The 16,199-nt window shown below is 29.1% G+C and overlaps 1 protein-coding gene and 1 long non-coding RNA gene across 2 annotated transcripts in view; one reads left to right on the top strand and one right to left on the bottom strand.

Moving 5' to 3' along the window:
- The first annotated feature begins 907 nt into the window (after positions 1-907).
- Positions 908-4,408, top strand: LOC111630774. Its single transcript, XR_002757581.1, has 3 exons — positions 908-1,145; positions 1,333-2,554; positions 2,718-4,408. It is a non-coding gene; the product is annotated as an uncharacterized LOC111630774 (long non-coding RNA).
- A 4,273-nt stretch (positions 4,409-8,681) lies between these two features.
- LOC111630776 (serine/threonine-protein kinase unc-51-like) overlaps positions 8,682-16,199 on the bottom strand; it is a 90,139-nt gene continuing 82,621 nt past the window's right edge. Inside the window, exons 20-24 of the mRNA XM_023374923.1 lie at positions 14,304-14,463; positions 14,048-14,196; positions 13,918-13,962; positions 13,755-13,845; positions 8,682-9,665 (exon numbers count right to left, since the gene is read on the bottom strand). Coding sequence (XP_023230691.1) covers positions 9,592-9,665; positions 13,755-13,845; positions 13,918-13,962; positions 14,048-14,196; positions 14,304-14,463 — 519 coding nt within the window. The 3' untranslated portion in view covers positions 8,682-9,591. The remainder of the gene's footprint in view (positions 9,666-13,754; positions 13,846-13,917; positions 13,963-14,047; positions 14,197-14,303; positions 14,464-16,199) is intronic.

Raw genomic sequence — 16,199 nt, 5'->3', positions numbered from 1 at the left:
GTGGTGTCAGATTTAGATCTCCTGACGTGGTGTCAAAGAGACACCGACCCTACGGTCACAAAATATTTAATAAAAAATGTACGATAATGAAGTTTCTCTATAATAAAAAATCGATGTAGAAACTGAATATGATCTTACTACGTTTTTTACTTGCCATATCGATACTCTTTCAATCATACAAAAATCGTAATAATAATAACGATTATAATAGAAGAAATACGTACAAAATGACACACGGTTTTATTTTAGGTTCATAACTCTTTATTGATAAATCACAGCACTGTCACTTTCTACACCAATCATCTTTGGTTCTTTACCTATAAAATATACTAAACATTTACAATATTAAAATAATAGCTCTTAACTTTTGTAATTAATTATTGCTTTATGCAATGATAAATCAATCTTTGATATTAAAGAGAAAAATTCAAAATTAAATATAAATATTAGAAGAAATACGTACAAAATGACATACGGTTTTATTTTAGGTCCATAACTCTTTATTGGTATATCACAGCACTGTCATATTCTACACCAATCATCTTTGGTTCTTTACCTAAGAAATATACTAAACATTTACAACATTANGCACTGTCATATTCTACACCAATCATCTTTGGTTCTTTACCTATAAAATATACTAAACATTTACAATATTAAAATAATAGAAAAAAATATATAGTTAGTTTAATCGAGATCATCCAGAATCCATTTTGTCCATATACTGTGGACAAAATGATACATTACGTAAGGAGAAAATGACATACACGTAAAAACTATAAAATTATTGACAAAGTGCACAAATGAAACGCTTGGCTCTTTTAGAAACGTCAGGGCAAGAAGCGTGAGCCCAACGGAAATAATTTAAGCACCGCAACCAGTCTTCTCCAGGCTTAGATCGGGAAAAAAGATCATTGCAATATATGCATGGACAGTCTTCATCATCATCATCATCATGAGAGTTATCAGGAAAATTTTCTTCTTCGAGTAACTTTTAATAATGTTTCGTCTCCTTTTCTCTGGCAGAGCTTTGGACTCATTTTTGGATTTAACTGCCTTCATATTAGGAGTAGAAGTTAAAACTAAAGAGGTTTGTCGAGTCACGTGATTCGTTGCAAGTTTTTTGTTATGTGAAAGATAATAAAGTTTTATACTAAAATTTCTTTTAAACAACAATGAAAGACTTTTTTGGAAGCCATTTTTTATAATTAATAAAACGTTAAGAGGTTAATAACGATTGAAATTATGATTAAAATTGTAATCAATCTTATCTATAAGTTGTAAAATAAGTTATATCTAAGCACTTACTCTCGCTTTGTTATATTNAATAAGTTTTTAAATAATATGTAGAAAGGAAATAAAGTTTTATAATAAAATTTCTTTTAAACAATAATGAAAGACTTTTTTGGAAGCCATTTTTTATAATTAATAAAACGTTAAGAGGTTAAGGTAAGTTCCTTGACTAAGCTCTTATGGACTAAATGACATACCTATGTAATTATGTGCATTGTCTATGTATGTCGTTTTGTTCATATTACGTTATAAAAAAACAAAATTACAGTATAAAATAAATACAAAGATGTTATTTTTAATGAAAAAACTTATTTAGGTGCAACAACAAATTTTTGGGGGGATTGAAATAAATGCTACAGAAATAGATAAAATAGTGAAAAACTTACCATCTATACAAAAAAAACTTGTTATAAGGAAAAAAACTCGTAACGTATCAACGCTTGTCTTCGGCCATGACACCCGGGCGAATGAGAGGAGTGCGTTCACGTTTTGACAGATTAGTAAAAGCCACTCGGATAACGTGGTGTCGTGGTCAGTTGCGCGCTTGAGACCGCCAAATTCGAATTATGTTGCTTGTGTCATTTTGTACCTATTTCCCCTATATCTATGCGATTTTATACATTTTATATGTCGTTAAATAAAGCAACATCTACAATAATACATTCTACAATATTTATTCAAATTTATATTCTAAAAGAGAATTTTAAAAATGGATGTATATTACTTTGTCACTTTTCTCCACTTTTTGTTTTAGGAGTTAATCGATTTGAAAAGTAAAAAGAGTACATATAACACAAGTGTTTCGCATAAAAATAAAACAGCCAAAGTGATGCGTGTTGGTTAAAATATTCCTACGTCTTCTGCATGTCCTGAAATCACCATACAATGTTTAGTTGCATTTGGACTGCTAAATAACGATTAAAACTAATCAAAGTTATTAAACAGCTCTATCCATTGTTAAATTTAATTACGATTAACATTTAAAGTCAATACTGTTACGAAGCTTTTTATAACGAAACAATACTGTAAATTCGACAATAATTTTCCGTACATTATTTACAGCATACCGCGTATTTAAGATTTATTTGCGATAAATGAATCGGATTACAGTATTCTGCAATGACAAACAACACATCCATTTCTCAAAATACCTTCTGTGTAAATATAGCGATAGACTAAAATCCATGCTACGTTTTTATTTAAACACATCAGTCTTCCTTTACTTACCATACTCGTTGGATGTTTTGCAACAAATTAGACAGTAAGTTTCTGTAATTATCGTTTAAATACAGTATTAACATTGACATTCTAATTTGCATCAATAATGTTTTCTTCTATAATGATAATTACCATCAGTTTTAAATCAGTAGTTAATATAGAAGTTCTACTTATAGTTCTATTTTAATCACATTTTCTGTATACAGATATCTGAAAGAAAGACAAGAAACCATAAAATCAATGCAAAATGCGATGGACGTGTTCTGCGTAAGCAATCGATTAGGCCTAGGTGATTTAAGAAAAGTATGTCGAGATTTTATGACTGATACGCCAAGAATTAAGAACGTGTGTTATGTACATGACTTAGCATGCCAGGAGAACGATAGCAGATTATAATATTTATGCTGGAATATATTTAATTCGAAATGGCAAGAAATTCTCTCATCGAACGAATGGCTGAACTGTGAAGCAACAACCATGGATAGACTCGTTCGTAGGCCAATAAATTCATTTATTGAGGAAACAGACATCTTCACAATAGTTTTAAAATAGGCCAAGAAAAGAATTAATAATGAAAAATCTCTAAGGCAAGTCATGAAACCATTCCTTCCGTACATACGATTTCTGACAATGCCAGAATGGTTTCTGGAATCTCAAGTGTTCGTTGAACTGATCTTAATGGACGTAGAGAGAGATGCAATAAGATGTTACTTGCAAAATAAAGATTTCGACGAGACATGGTTTATTCCAGAGAGTGTTTGTGACATTACATGTCCTAGAAAACACGAATTACTCTCGTCCTGGTTCTCTTATGTGAATCGAAGTGCATACTTTATTAAGAAAGTAAGGAAAATGAACACAAATATTCGATTTATATGCGAAATAGTTGCTAAGGAAGATTGTTTTATCACCAAATTGTATCTTCCTATAAGACATTGGATTGAAGAAGGTATAACTGTAATCTTGAATTTTTCTGCTGACTTGAAGTTACGGACAAAATATTGTTTGAGAACAGCATGTAATTTATTGAGTATGAACGGATGTATTTTATTGAGTGATAGTATTCTTCGGATTAGAAAGTTTACATGTTATCGATTGATTGCTAAAATTGCAGAGACACATGTCATTGCAGGAAATTACATAACAATCAGTCCCTCGGCAAATTACTACAATCCGTTCGAAGGAATTCAATGTCTGAAAGATTTGCAGTTTGGATTGAAATTGAGAGATGAATTTGAGTACTTCTACTTTGATGTTATGCCCTACTTTTAAATACGGATACACAAATTAATTTTCCTCTATATTATATAATGTTAATCTCGTAAAATTTAAAAATTTATGTGTTTTAATTTCGAATAATTAAATTTAACTTTTACTGTCGAAGTTTTTTAAGTTATTTGTCAAGGCTACACGTGAATGCGCCACGCCAGGGTGACAACACTCTGTCTTTAAAGACACAGAAATCGCGATAGTAAACGTTCACGCGCGAGCGGTCACGTTCGTAGGCGGTCGGATCCGGGATGAAGGAGGTTGAAGAGACTTAAAGAAGTTCACCCAGTCAAGGATCAATATAAACATAATTACCCGTTTGTATTATAAAATACTATTTACAGAGAAAAATCATACATGTTATTTAGGATTTATAAGGGATTTTTTTTACATTATAACTATTGGCTATCGTTTCTGTATATTATAACTAAGAGCTATTCTAATTATCTGCGTGAGTCCTAGTCCCGAGAGAGAAAGAGTTTACATAGATTTGCGGGTAGGTAAATACCTTGGCAGAAGGCCCGATCAACTATATATATATACAGGGCCCGCTCTAGCGGTTACGTCGCCTCGGACAAAAAGACAAATTTCCGCCCCTTTAGAATATATATTTAAATAAAGATACATATTTTTTATATTCAATAAAAATCAAATCGTTTTATTTTCATTTTAATAAAAACACATATTTAGAAAGAAACATGTAACATTTATAATCAAGCGATACAAAACAGTAGAAATTAATTAAGAAATATCTGTACCTAGCCACAAATTGTTAACCCTTATGATTTTTTACATTTTTAAATGCTATTAAAAATGTATTATTGCACAAACAATCAAAATGTCATTATTTTGAAAATAAAACAAGGTAGGCCTAACATCAACTCCGCTAAAATCACAAAAAACTTTTTTTTTCTTACATTCAGTTCTGCAAACTTTTTTATTGTATCTTTTAAATTTATTCGATCAGCAATTTCATGCTCAATTGCCAACATGGCCAAACCATTAAGAAGATTTTGTATTGTAGTCGAACGTAAAAAGTTCTTATTAGTTTTAACTAAGGGAAACTCCTTTCGCCACTCGCTACAGCTATTGGTATCGTTAGCAATATTCTTAAAATAAGTACGAGTGTTTCCTCAGAAAATACTGTACTGTACTTGTATGTATTGTTTACTTGAGAATATAACAGAGAATAAACTGCCCAAATACCCTTAAACAAAGGAAAACTACGTACTTTATGAAGGCATAGAGCCTTTACTACATGAAAATAAAAATTAATGAATACACTGTGTACAATAATTTACCTGATAAGAAAGACCTCAGAAAAATACTTTATGAAAGGTTTAATACTTTTATAAAGCTGTCTATGATGAAAATTAATTATCTAAGGATTCTTTTGCCCTGTCAGGGTGTGGCCGAGTTATCCGGAGTGCCGGGTTATCGAGAGCCGAGTTTTCGAGGTTCTACTGTAATTGAGTATTTAACACATCAATATTTTTCTCACACTTACAGTCAAAATGGCGCCCCGGACAAATGTCCGGATTGCCCGTTCCTAGAGCGGGCCCTGCTTGTAGAGAACGTTATTTCGTAGTCGAGTTGATCGGTTCGAGGATGTAACGAATCGATGATTCGGAAGCTTTCAGGTAACAGAGGCGTCGTCGGATGAAGGAAAGTCACTAGGGAATGAGTAAATGGCAATCTTCGATGTGCGTTTAACAGTGCAATTAACTTGGCTGAGATCACACGCTGTAAGAAAGGAAGACCTTGTATTAAAGTCATCAAGCTTGTGGGAAAGACTTTCCCTAAAGTATTACATATCGTGTCAAATTTGACCCTCCGGAATTTTTGCAAATCTTCAAGTTTTAAGACCCCCCAATATAAAAGTAAAACAAAAATTTAAAAAAGAGGAATTCCGTGTGTGGAGGGGGCGTCTATTTTGTTTAATATCTCAGGATGGGGTAAAGATTACTAAACGAAGTTTGACACGGTAGCTTGTGTATAAGGGGCATGAATGCTATTAAATTTTGGAGTACGGAGGTCGCGGAGGGGAGATAGAGGGTCGTGTAGCATATCTCGAGTGAGATCGGACATAATGAAAATATTATTCGTTATTGGCATTTACAATTAAAAATACTCCTCTCTACCCTCGAAATTATCATCATAGAAAGGAAAATGGCTTAAAGTAAAAGTTATATTTTAATGGCATCTCACAACAGCGCCATACGTGATCCTTTCTTATTTTACTGTAAACATCGTATTGGAACTAGTACCTGTATATTGTATATACTCGCGCAATGCCGGAAAGATCACTTTAACATTTATCGGGGTGCATCCTTTTATATTTAATATGTATTATACATATTTTTAATGTTACATTATATAATACGCAGGGTGTTGAAAGGGTATTTTTAAGTAGTTTTAACACTTCCTTTTGGTGTTAGAGTCGATAAAGTCAGAATTTCCACTCAAAAGTGTAATAATCGGTTACTGTTATTGCTTTGGCAACTGGGCAAAACATTTACTGCTTAGCCACCCCACTGTCTAAATATAATAATTTGTAGATTTCTAGCATCTTTTATAACAAAAATATTTTACTTTTCAACTGGGGCATCTTTAAAAGGATACTGTAGGAAATTTGGCTATCATTTTAGGAATATAACTTCTGTTAAAATACATTATTTAATAAGCTGAGTTGGTTATAGGAGCCAAGTGCTTCGGACACAATTCTCTTGTCTTCAGAGCTGTTCTCCTATCTTTTATTATTTTGAAAAGTCGTTTGAACACCATTTTACATATGTTTTTACTTCACGTTTATACTTTTGTTTCCAACCTAGTCACTGCAAACAATATATTAATCAAGATACACCTTCAACAGTTTAGGAAAATTCAATGTTGGCACCTATAATAAAGCTTATGAAAAGTAAAATAATAACCTTTCAATATTATGTCAAACAATTCCTTTGAAAATATCCAAATATACTAAACAAATATTTTGAATATTAATTTCCACATCTCTCTAATTTCAAAGAAATTCTTTAACATAATAATATAAAATGTTTGTTATAGAATAAGTAACTTATTTATTGTATACAACTTGGTATTACAAATGATAATCCTTAAATAATTCGAGAAAACACAATACATTTTTTATCACTTATCTATATTTTATTACAAATGGATGTACAATCACAAAGTATACATGCCATATAATTACATTGTGCTTTAATTTAAACCACTTCTAGAATCAACCTCAATGAGTCTCTAAGGACTATAATACAGGAATAGATTCTACAATATATACAAGGTTGCATACACACAGGTGCTTGTATTCTCATGTATACCCGTGATGCATTTTATATAAAACGGTCTATTCGACAAAATCGTTAATGCAAGATCATATACGGAGATGACGCTAACTTTTGCACTCTAAATTAAATCGTATTTTAAATTCCCATAGTAGAAATTTATATTTGGCTATTGTTAGGCATCGGTGGAAAGAACTTTTTTATTTATTCCATAACGACATCTATAATATGTGCTTAATTAAGAAAAATATCAGTTTACGAGTCATAAAAAGTACTTATTTCTTGCATAATTTTAGCGTTTTTCTTGAAAACTGTCTTGTGGTGATAAGAACTATTGCTAATTTTCAGTAAACATGCTTATTTGTAATACTTTAAACTGTTGTAATATTGCAAATTTCCCTTTTTATCTTAAATATTTTCAATTAATTAAATTACAAATGACATGTTAAGTTCTACTCATTCATTCTATCAAACCAAATACCAGTTAAAAATTTACTACAAAGGCACACATCATTTTTTTAGTATTTTAAGGAAACAAATTTACAAAAAGAAAAAAAGAAAAATAAGGAACAAGTGAATGCAAACTTGTTTCCATGAAGATTTAATGAACAAGATTATGTGTGTATGTGTATATATAGAAAAGCCGAAGGATGATTCTTGGCCAGAGATGATTGGATTATGGCACTTTTTAACAATTTTTAAATTCTGTAAATATATACTGTTTACAGTTACGTTCATTTAGAATAGAATTACTTTTTATTGTAATTTTTGTTGCATATGAAAAGTAGAAAAATTTAATCGTCGGAAAGCTTTAGTGGTCTGTTCAGATTACAACAATTATAATACAAGAAATATAAGCTCTTAAATTATCAATTGGTCGTTAACTTGGAAGTTTGTATCAATTTATGCAAAAATCGAAATGGTTTCTTAAAAAAGATACAGGCAAATTTTGGTTTTTCTTTAAAAAATCTTTCTTTCCTTTTTTTTTTTAATTTATACATATCACAAAATAAGACTTAAGCAAACTTTATGCTTCTCAAAATATACAAGACAAACATATAAAAAAATAAATAACTTATGAAGAGAAAAATTAAATCTTAGAAGTGAGATTTACTAGTGCTCATTCATTCTCTACACACACATTAAAAGTACTTAAAAATGAGGAATAAGCAATGATAAAACTAATGCGACATTTAAATCAAAGCAAACGTACAGAACTCTTTAACTATTCGACACTTATGACTTACTAATGTATGAAGTATATATTCTGATCCACGGCATTCAAACCAATTCTGATATAAAAACTAAACTCATTTACAGTATATAAACATGTTCTTAGAAACCGTAAATACAAATTGACTATAAATTAAAAAAGCATAGAATATTTTTTTGTGATAAATATGTCAATAAGATATCACCGAGCAAATGTTGAAGTCTTGCGTCAATAATATCTATCGTGTCAAAATAATTCAAAATGAATTCTCAAACTGATTATCAAATTACAATAACTGACATTCTTAACCCCTTGTATTGAGTGGCAGTGTAAAATATCCTTAAAAAGTTACTATGATTAATATTTAAAGTATTATATATAAAAAACATAAATATTCAAATAAAAACGTTATCAAAGTTTTTATTTGAATATTTCTGTGAATAGTCAAGCAATCAACAAAAGATTAAGCATATTTTTGAGTTCATAAAGTCCACATTTTTCACAAAATAATATCTCCTCTTTATGGCCACTGCACAAGGGTTGAGAAAACAATCAATGTTTCAAGGAATATTCACAACTTACAACATACATTTCATAAGTAAAGTTTCACTCGGCGTTGCAAAATGTGGACTCGAGAAAACCAGACTAGCACACAAATGTACTGTTAACAATTTAAAGGCACGTATAATTGCCAGAAATCTATAATAATTTTAAAGGATGCAGTAGTTTGCAGCAATAGTTGTGTCTTTTATAATCATTGAAATTACATGCAAAATGTCATAAAAACATTTATATGTAATATATATAATATAAAAAAATCAACTTTATCAATCACGTTTCCATTCAAATTTCAGTCTCTTTCCGAGCAATGAAGAAACTGACATATACATATACAGTACATAAATATTTCCTAATAAAACCAATTTAAATAATGAAAACATAATCATAATTGGCTTAGGAAATATAATTCATTAAAAATGAATAAATATTGTAAATATAATAAACAATAATAAAAAAAGGCAATGTTTAATTTGGAGAGGATACAATATAATATTTTATATCGATTCTACACTTATAGATAGGGTTCTAGAGAAAATTGTCTATTGGACGAAGTATTCACAAGATCTGTCTAAAGTTTGACCATACAACACTATTACCCAAAATAATCAATCACAGTTGCCAAATGGAACTAGATGAAATGTATCACAAGGAAATAACAGTGCCTTACGAGATCCTAATGATGTATTTTTGGAAATAAGTCTTCTATATATAATTCAGTAAATCTAAAACACAACCTCAATTACTATCATACGCTATAACGAATCCTTGGCTATGTAGAACAAAAAGCCTTTTTTCCACTGCATCTTTATCTGAAATTAAACAATATATTAATCAAGATTGAAATAATAATATATTAAATTATTTATTATTATTATTACACTATAAAAATATGTGCAAAATCTTAGAGGAAAAATTTATAGATATGTTCTTATATTTAAACTGAATAATTTTAGTATCAGATTGAAAAGTAAATTTTTTTCTACATAATACTGTATATACAATATATTATGTTTTTAACATTACAAATTGTTTGATTTTCTGTTCTAAATTAATAATATAAAAGCTGTTGTCTGTCTGTGTGTGAGTGTGATTTTCTTATAACTCCTGCAATTTTTGTCCAATCCAGATGAAATTTTGGTTATATTTATTTTATGTTCTGATGGAAAGTATAGGCTCCTTATTTTGTGGAAATATTAGCTATAGAATAAGCATTTTATTGATTTCAGATTGGTGATCGCACTTATGTTGCAGTGATGTCAGTGACCTCATTTAGTTCATGCTTGACAAGGAAAATTCCCTTAACTTGCATTTTTAATTATTTTGTCAAATGACACATTTTAAACTTACTTCATTAAATTTAAACTTTAAAAAAGATAGCCATATTGTGTCACTTATATAATAAATTTTTTTTAAATCTTTCTGTAGTGACCACATAATGTTCTATTATACAATTGGAAGTAATGATCTAACAAGCCCATTATTTAGAAAGTGTTATTACTCATCTAACTAACATATGTACAATTCATCTTTGTTTTATCAACGTGAAATTAAAAAGACTCACTATTTTGTAAAAAAAAGCCTAAGGCATAAAAGCATAAGAGTAAAATTTGTCAGGTAAATTCTAAATCTAAAATAATAATAATAACAGATCTCTGAAGGCCATGAAGTCCAAATAGCGCAGAATTGAATTTGTCAACGGCTGCGGAAACAGCATCACAATGTTAAACTCTAGTATAAACTACTTAATATGTAGAAATATTAGCAACGTTTCCCAAATTTCTTGAAATCACTACTCTTCTCAATTCTTCAATCTCTACTTTCTCATAAAAGGTATCCCATCATGCTTGATGAGAAAATTTCTAGTTAATTATAACAGTGTTCCCAGATATTACAATCAATTTAATTTTCAAGATATTGAAAAAGAAACTTCTTTAACTGAGAAAACATTAGTGCAGTAGCAGATCATTTTGTTGTAAAAACACATTGCCCTTGATTGATGTCATCATTTGAAAGTTACTGTAAATTTAATATTTACCTAGATAAATATTTTTAAAATTCATTTTATTTCCCTAATGCAATGATTCATATCTACAACTTTCTTGTATAAAATAAAATATATAAAATAAAATAGAATGCCTACTGGGAAAAGATAACAATGAAACTTCCTAAATACTACAAAAATAAAAGATAACTATTATGTAAACATGAAAACTTATAATACATGTAAAAAATCTGTATAGGGATTTTCTGTATATTTTATCTACATATCTATTTTGTAATTCATAAAAAGATCTGGATTTCAATAAATCCAAATAAAAAATTTTTCAACATTTTTCACATTATAAAACAGAAAAACAAAAAAGATAAATAAATAAAATAAAACCAGAGAAGTACTAAAGTTCTTTTAGGAAGTGTCTCTTTACACACTACTATTTGCTGAATGCTAAGCAAACATTTGGCAAATACCAAGTAGTGTCGATGATTTATTTGTGACAAATGTTTGGTACTTCCTGTTCCCAATTGTAGATAAAATGTGCTGAATCAAAGGAGATAAATATTCGTTTCCGTGCATTTGTGTACTTCTTGTTTTTAGTCAGTATTGCTATTTTAGCCTTTTTTTCAACTAATTCTAGTTTTATTTTTAAATATAAACATCCAAATCTCAGTTACATATTAAAGCCAAACAATTACTGGATTATATTAGGCTACATTATTACTACTACTATACTACTACCATAAGTAATGGAGTATGATTATATCTAAATAAGTTGTAGAAGTGAGGATCAAAGGTCCAGGTACTGTAACTGATAACACAACCAAACAGTAAGTGGGACTTGCAGGTTCCCACTTACTTTGGGGAAGAAAAGAATTGGCTCCACTTTGGGTCAAATGTTTTTTCTCCCAGAACATTCTAATTATTAAAATATTAATTTAACTATAATTAATAAATTTAGCAAGAGCTGGCATCTGATGCCTGCCTCTAGCACCAAATTACTTAGTATTTAATTAATAATAATAGTAATATAGCCTGATATAATCTGACAATTGTTTGTCTTTTATTTTTGAAATTAATTTAACTTTTTATTTGGCTTATAGTTTAAATATGTATTTTATTTTTTGTATGTAGTTTTTCCTGGTCTTTTTGAAATATGGTTTTGTTGTATTGTTTTTAAAAACTTTCTCATATATGCTCACATTTTTCTGCTTTGGTGGAATGATATCATCCACCATCATCATCATCATCAACTTTTAGGCTTTCTTTCATTAACAAATATGAACTACTCGTAACTAAAAGCAGCAGCACAAAATTATTATTTGAAAATTGTTCATTTTCTAGATCTTGAATGAACATTTGTTCTTGCAATGAACTGATGCTTGGCAGATAATTGAATGTGTGTATGTGTATGCTTGCCAAATGACAAACAATTTGGCAAATGGCAAATAGCAAATGCGTAGACATGCCTTACATTCAACATACAAAGAAATAGGTATTTCATAAAATAAAATTAGGTAAGTTTAACTAAAATAAATAAATTTTAGTTTAGGAATAGTAATCTATCATCTATTAATATGCTAAAATTCTATGAATGTCTGGAAGATCCAGCCATGTTTAAACAATTTCAGGGACATTGGTAGTTACTTACAGACAGACAATAATCTGTAAGAATTTGAAAATTAAAGGATATATATATAACACTTTACATATAAATTACATGTAACTGATACATTCCCAATAATATTTTGTATTTGTGATAACTTTCAACTACTGCTGCTCATGTACAATATGCATCCCTTAAAACAAAATTTAACAAATCTCAAAGATAATGTCTACTAGTACATGGTATTTTTATCCTATAAGTGCACCAGCTTCAAATATATGAATATATAAAACTTTTTTTAGACTCCCCCCTATAAATTGTATTGCAAATGTGGAAGAATGGGCTTTCTGAACTTTCTATAAAAAATGTAAACAATAAAATAAATAAATAGAATTGAAACAACACTTTGAAATGTTTTCCCGATGAAAATGAATAATAATAATAATAAGTTTCAATAAAAATAATAAAACGTAAATTGAATTTTATCATAACGAGTTTGTTTGAATTTCCTTTCTTTGAGATCGCAGCCATGCACGACGGGTAAGCTAGTATAATATAAATATTCATATAAAATTATTTCATTATTTGTAGTTTTTATGTAAAAGTTTATATTTTCTGATTTATAGTAGCAAATTATGTAATTAAAATATCAAGCATAATATAAACAGATGCAAACAAAAAAAATAGTAAAAATATCAATAAATCTAACTTCATGTTATAAAATTATAACTGTAAAACTTATAAATATTTACAGCATAAAATATTTTCTTCAACAACAAAAAACAAACTTAGATAATTATTTTAATAGGAATGTTTTTAAATCTAGTTACAAAAGATGGTTATAATCAAAATTTTGTTCAGATCAAATAAATTTTGGATTTTTGAAATGTTTTTGATTAAATTGTAATGTAAGAAATAGCAGCTTAAAATAACCAGAGAACTTCAAAATAAAATGAAAAACTTTCAGAGATATTACAATATTAAAAGCTTGATTAATAATGAATTTTTCATTAGCTTACAAAACTTATAAGTGAATATGACTAAAAGGAAAAAAAAAGGATTACAGATATTTTAAGTAACTTGGATATTACAGTCACAAAAGTTTATGAGTTATTAAATTCAATGTGCTGATGTAAACATATTAGTGTTTGAACAGTATATTTCAAATAAAAAAAAGGTTTAAAACAGCAACTAATTCTGATAAATTTTTAGCATAGATTAGTTAAGTGTAAAAAGCTGAGTATTTTGACATTATTATTATTTGTTACTACTTGATGTTTGATTGGGTATTATACTTACATTTAATTAGAAGCTTCCTATCTTCTTCTCGATTAATTTGTTGAGATAGACTATGCAAAAGAATTTGAGCTGTTTGATATCTTCGAAAGCACTGTAAAAATTTCAACATTATTAAATCTATTTATTTATATATTTTTTATAATTTATGAAATCTGATACATACTTCTTCTGGATTTCCAAATAATTCTTCCAAAGCAGCCGACTGACACTGTAAATGATGAGTAAAATATACATTCATATATATATATATTTAATTATTAAAATAAATATTCTCAATATTTTTTAAAATTTACCATATCTATGGCATAGTTATAAAGTAACCGATCAGCTGTTATTGCAGAAGAATTTGGATCGACACCGGTCGAATGTAAGATACCAGATGTATTCAGTAATTTACACATGCTGAGACAGTAATGAAAATGTTCTTTCATTGTACGTAATACTTTGAAAGATAGAAAAAAAATAATGCATCATTATTATTTTCATAATTTTAACCAATTATTAAAAACTTATATTAAATATAGATGGAGAATTTTATATTAAAATTACCTGTTCTAACAGTGGAAGAAGGCTGAAGATTACCAGCCTGCACTTCTTGGCGAGATAACTGAAGAGATGATGACAATAGTTGCAGAGCCCGCATGTATAGAACTAATTGTTCGGCTCTTCTATACCCTTCACTTACTAATGATATTTGTTCAATATTAGTCTAAAATACAAAAGAAATTTACAAAATTATAGTTATAATTTGATATTAACTTGTTTGTTGATAAAAGTATTATCTATCATTTTCAATCTATTATTAACTGTAAATTTCATAATCAATTATTTTATAATCTATCAAAATTTTTGTAAATAAACTGCTTAAACAACATAATAAAATTGTTACAAACTTCTCAAATTACAACTAAAAAAGTAAAATTTGTTTATGAAGTTTATTACATACTAGCTGCAAGATCCCGCTTCGCTGGGTTTTTATTTGTATGTAATAGTATAGTTTTTTTATATATATAAAAGACTGTTTTTCTAAGTAATCTAGAATCTAGCTGCAAGGACCCGCTTCGCTGGGCAAAAAGTAACGATAGTGAAGATTAAGATAATTACATTAGAGCTAATCTTACCCGTTTTCACAAAATGCAAGAATTAGGTCCCCCGTTTCCAGACTAATTAGAGAATTTTTACGTTTAGTCAAACGAACTGTTTTCAACGTTTCTGGAACGTTTTCAATCGTTCTATAATCGAACCAATTCGAATTTTATGTTTAATACGAACAAATTCGAAAAAATCGAACAAAACATTCAAAATAAGGTGTGTTTCAAATTTATACGGACACGAAAAAATTAAACTGAAACTCAAATTCTCTGCATTAAGTGACAAATGTTTTATTAAAAATAACATAGATTTACTTGTTTCCACACTGTTTTGTCACTGAAAATAATATTTTTGAAAGTTTTGTACAAAAAAACTGTTACATATTTATCCGGACAGGTACCAATTTCATGACTTAAATAGATTATTATTTAGTTTCAAGCATTGAAATACGCAAATTAGCTTACATATCTAATTGTAATACAAATTTTTTATGTTGTTCAATGTTCTAAAATGGGTAGAACAAAGAATTTGTCTGATTATGAAAAAGGGCAGATTGATGCCTATAAATCACAAGGCAAGTCAATAAGAAAAATTTCAGCATATATAAATCGTCCAAAATCAACTGTTGGTGATTATTTATCAAAAAGATGTGGCTAGGATGTACCAAAATTCAAGACAGGTCCAAAACCCAAGCTTATACCTGGAGATTGAAGACAAATCATCAAGGTTTGCTCCACAAAACAAACGTCAGTAAGAAAAATAAAACAAGAATTAGACTACCTTGTAGCAGCACAACAGTGTGGAGAGTTTTAAGAAAATCTCTAACGTTAAAATTCAGAAAAAAAGCTACAATGCCACCACTTTCATTAAAGCACAAAAGTGACCTACTTAATTGGGCACAAAAACACATGACATAGTCCAAAGAATGGATTGAAGTTTTGTTCAGCGATGAAAAACAATTCATCTTAGATAGTCTAAACGGTTGAATGTATTACTGGCAAGATTTAAGAACCGAAAAACAAATATTATCAAAACGCCAAATGGGTGGGGGATCAATAATAGTGTGGATGCGTTTGGATTCACAGATTTAGCATTTATAACTCAAAGAATGAATTGAAAGAAGTATCGAGGCATGCTTGAAGATCATTTATTGGAAGCTGGACCAAATATTTGTGGACCAAATTGGATCTTTCAACAAGACAATGCCCCTGTGCATGCCTTTAAATCAACAAAAATGTGGTTTAAACGTAAAAATATTAATCTGATGACATGGCCTGCTAGAAGCCCTGACCTGAATCCGATGGAAAATCTTTGGGGGATGATGGTTCGTACAGTTTATGCCAATGGAAAGCA

This window comes from Centruroides sculpturatus, unplaced genomic scaffold, assembly GCF_000671375.1.
Source record: "Centruroides sculpturatus isolate CEXI.00-Female unplaced genomic scaffold, Cexi_2.0 scaffold638, whole genome shotgun sequence".
In the NCBI taxonomy this organism is placed as follows: Eukaryota; Metazoa; Arthropoda; class Arachnida; order Scorpiones; family Buthidae; genus Centruroides; species Centruroides sculpturatus.
The sequence above is the reverse complement of the archived record's forward strand: the minus strand, read 5'-3'. Positions and strand labels throughout refer to the sequence as shown.